Source organism: Condylura cristata, unplaced genomic scaffold (genome assembly GCF_000260355.1).
Source record: "Condylura cristata isolate star-nosed mole 26May11 unplaced genomic scaffold, ConCri1.0 scaffold00074, whole genome shotgun sequence".
In the NCBI taxonomy this organism is placed as follows: domain Eukaryota; kingdom Metazoa; phylum Chordata; class Mammalia; order Eulipotyphla; family Talpidae; genus Condylura; species Condylura cristata.
Window position 1 is genome coordinate 199434 of NW_004567175.1, and position 1073 is coordinate 200506.

The 1073-nt window shown below is 73.4% G+C and overlaps 1 protein-coding gene across 1 annotated transcript in view; it reads right to left on the reverse strand.

Annotated features, from left to right (window-relative positions):
• The window catches only part of CFAP46 (cilia and flagella associated protein 46), a 45173-nt gene that overhangs the window by 17033 nt on the left and 27067 nt on the right, over positions 1-1073 (reverse strand). The window contains exons 29-31 of the mRNA XM_012734814.1: positions 908-1005; positions 610-686; positions 151-281 (exon numbers count right to left, since the gene is read on the reverse strand). Of these exons, the coding sequence (XP_012590268.1) occupies positions 151-281; positions 610-686; positions 908-1005 (306 nt within the window). The remainder of the gene's footprint in view (positions 1-150; positions 282-609; positions 687-907; positions 1006-1073) is intronic.

Here is a 1073-nt window from a genome sequence, read left to right on the forward strand (position 1 = left end):
CCCGCCCACCTGCCCTGCTGGGGATCCGCGAGCCCCCAGAGAGATGCTCCGCCCTGCGGGCCCCAGACGCCGCTGGCTCCCAGCACCACACAGGCGCCGCCTGTCAGGCCTGGAGGCGCGGGCCGCGGGGAGCACTGGGCAGGGGCTCACCGAGCCTGGGCCGGGGGCCATGTCCTCCTCGCACACCTCGGTCAGCGTCTGCTCCCGGAACTGCTGGGCGTGAGCCAGCAGGGAGGACAAGTCCTCCGGGTTCACCACCACTCGGGCCACCTTGCAGAGGCCTGTGACATGGCACACAGCTGGCCCCTGCCTTGCCGACAGAGGGGGCAGGGCGCCCTGGCCTCGTGGGGGGGTGGGCCTTCCCCACGCCCCCCAGACTCCCGCAAGCAGGGTCCGCCCCCCGAGGCGGCCCCAGAGAAAGGAGCGCGGGCAGAGAAAGCATGGACACAGCCCCAAGGTGCAGGACACTGTCCTGATTCTGGAACATTCCTAACTGACGCGGCAAGGGTGGCTACCGCCAGGGCTGCGCTGAGGGCCGGCTGGAGGGCAGGCCGGGCTGGCAGCGTGGCCCTGGTGCCCCAGAGGCCGTGGGCAGCGAGGCCAGCTCACCTCCCGGTGGCGGCAGCTTCCCCTTAGCGGCGGGCACCAACTTGGGGCGCTCGTAGACAGCGCCGTACAGGCGGGTCCTGGTGGCCAGAGTCAGGGCTCGCGGCTGGCTCGGCCCACCTGCCCCCGACCGCCCTCCCCAGCTGCCCGCCAGTCACACGGCCGCGGGGGCGATGGAATAGGCCCTTCTTGCCCCTCCCGGCCGGCTGCTCCGTCCCGCCCTGGACCCTCAGCGGCCGGAGGCGGACGGCCTGCCATCCCCCAGCTGGGGTCAGGCGCAGTGCCCGCCGCCCGCGCTCACCAGTCGGGCGCGTGGTGCAGGAAGAGGACGCGGAAGGAGAGAGGAAGGTCGCTGAGGAAGTTCAGGTGCTGCTCGGTGACCGCCAGGCTCTGCCAGGCCTGCAGGAGGGAGCCCGGCTCAGGCCCGCCTCTGCGGCGCCGCCGGCGGCAGCCCAGGGAGGGCGCGG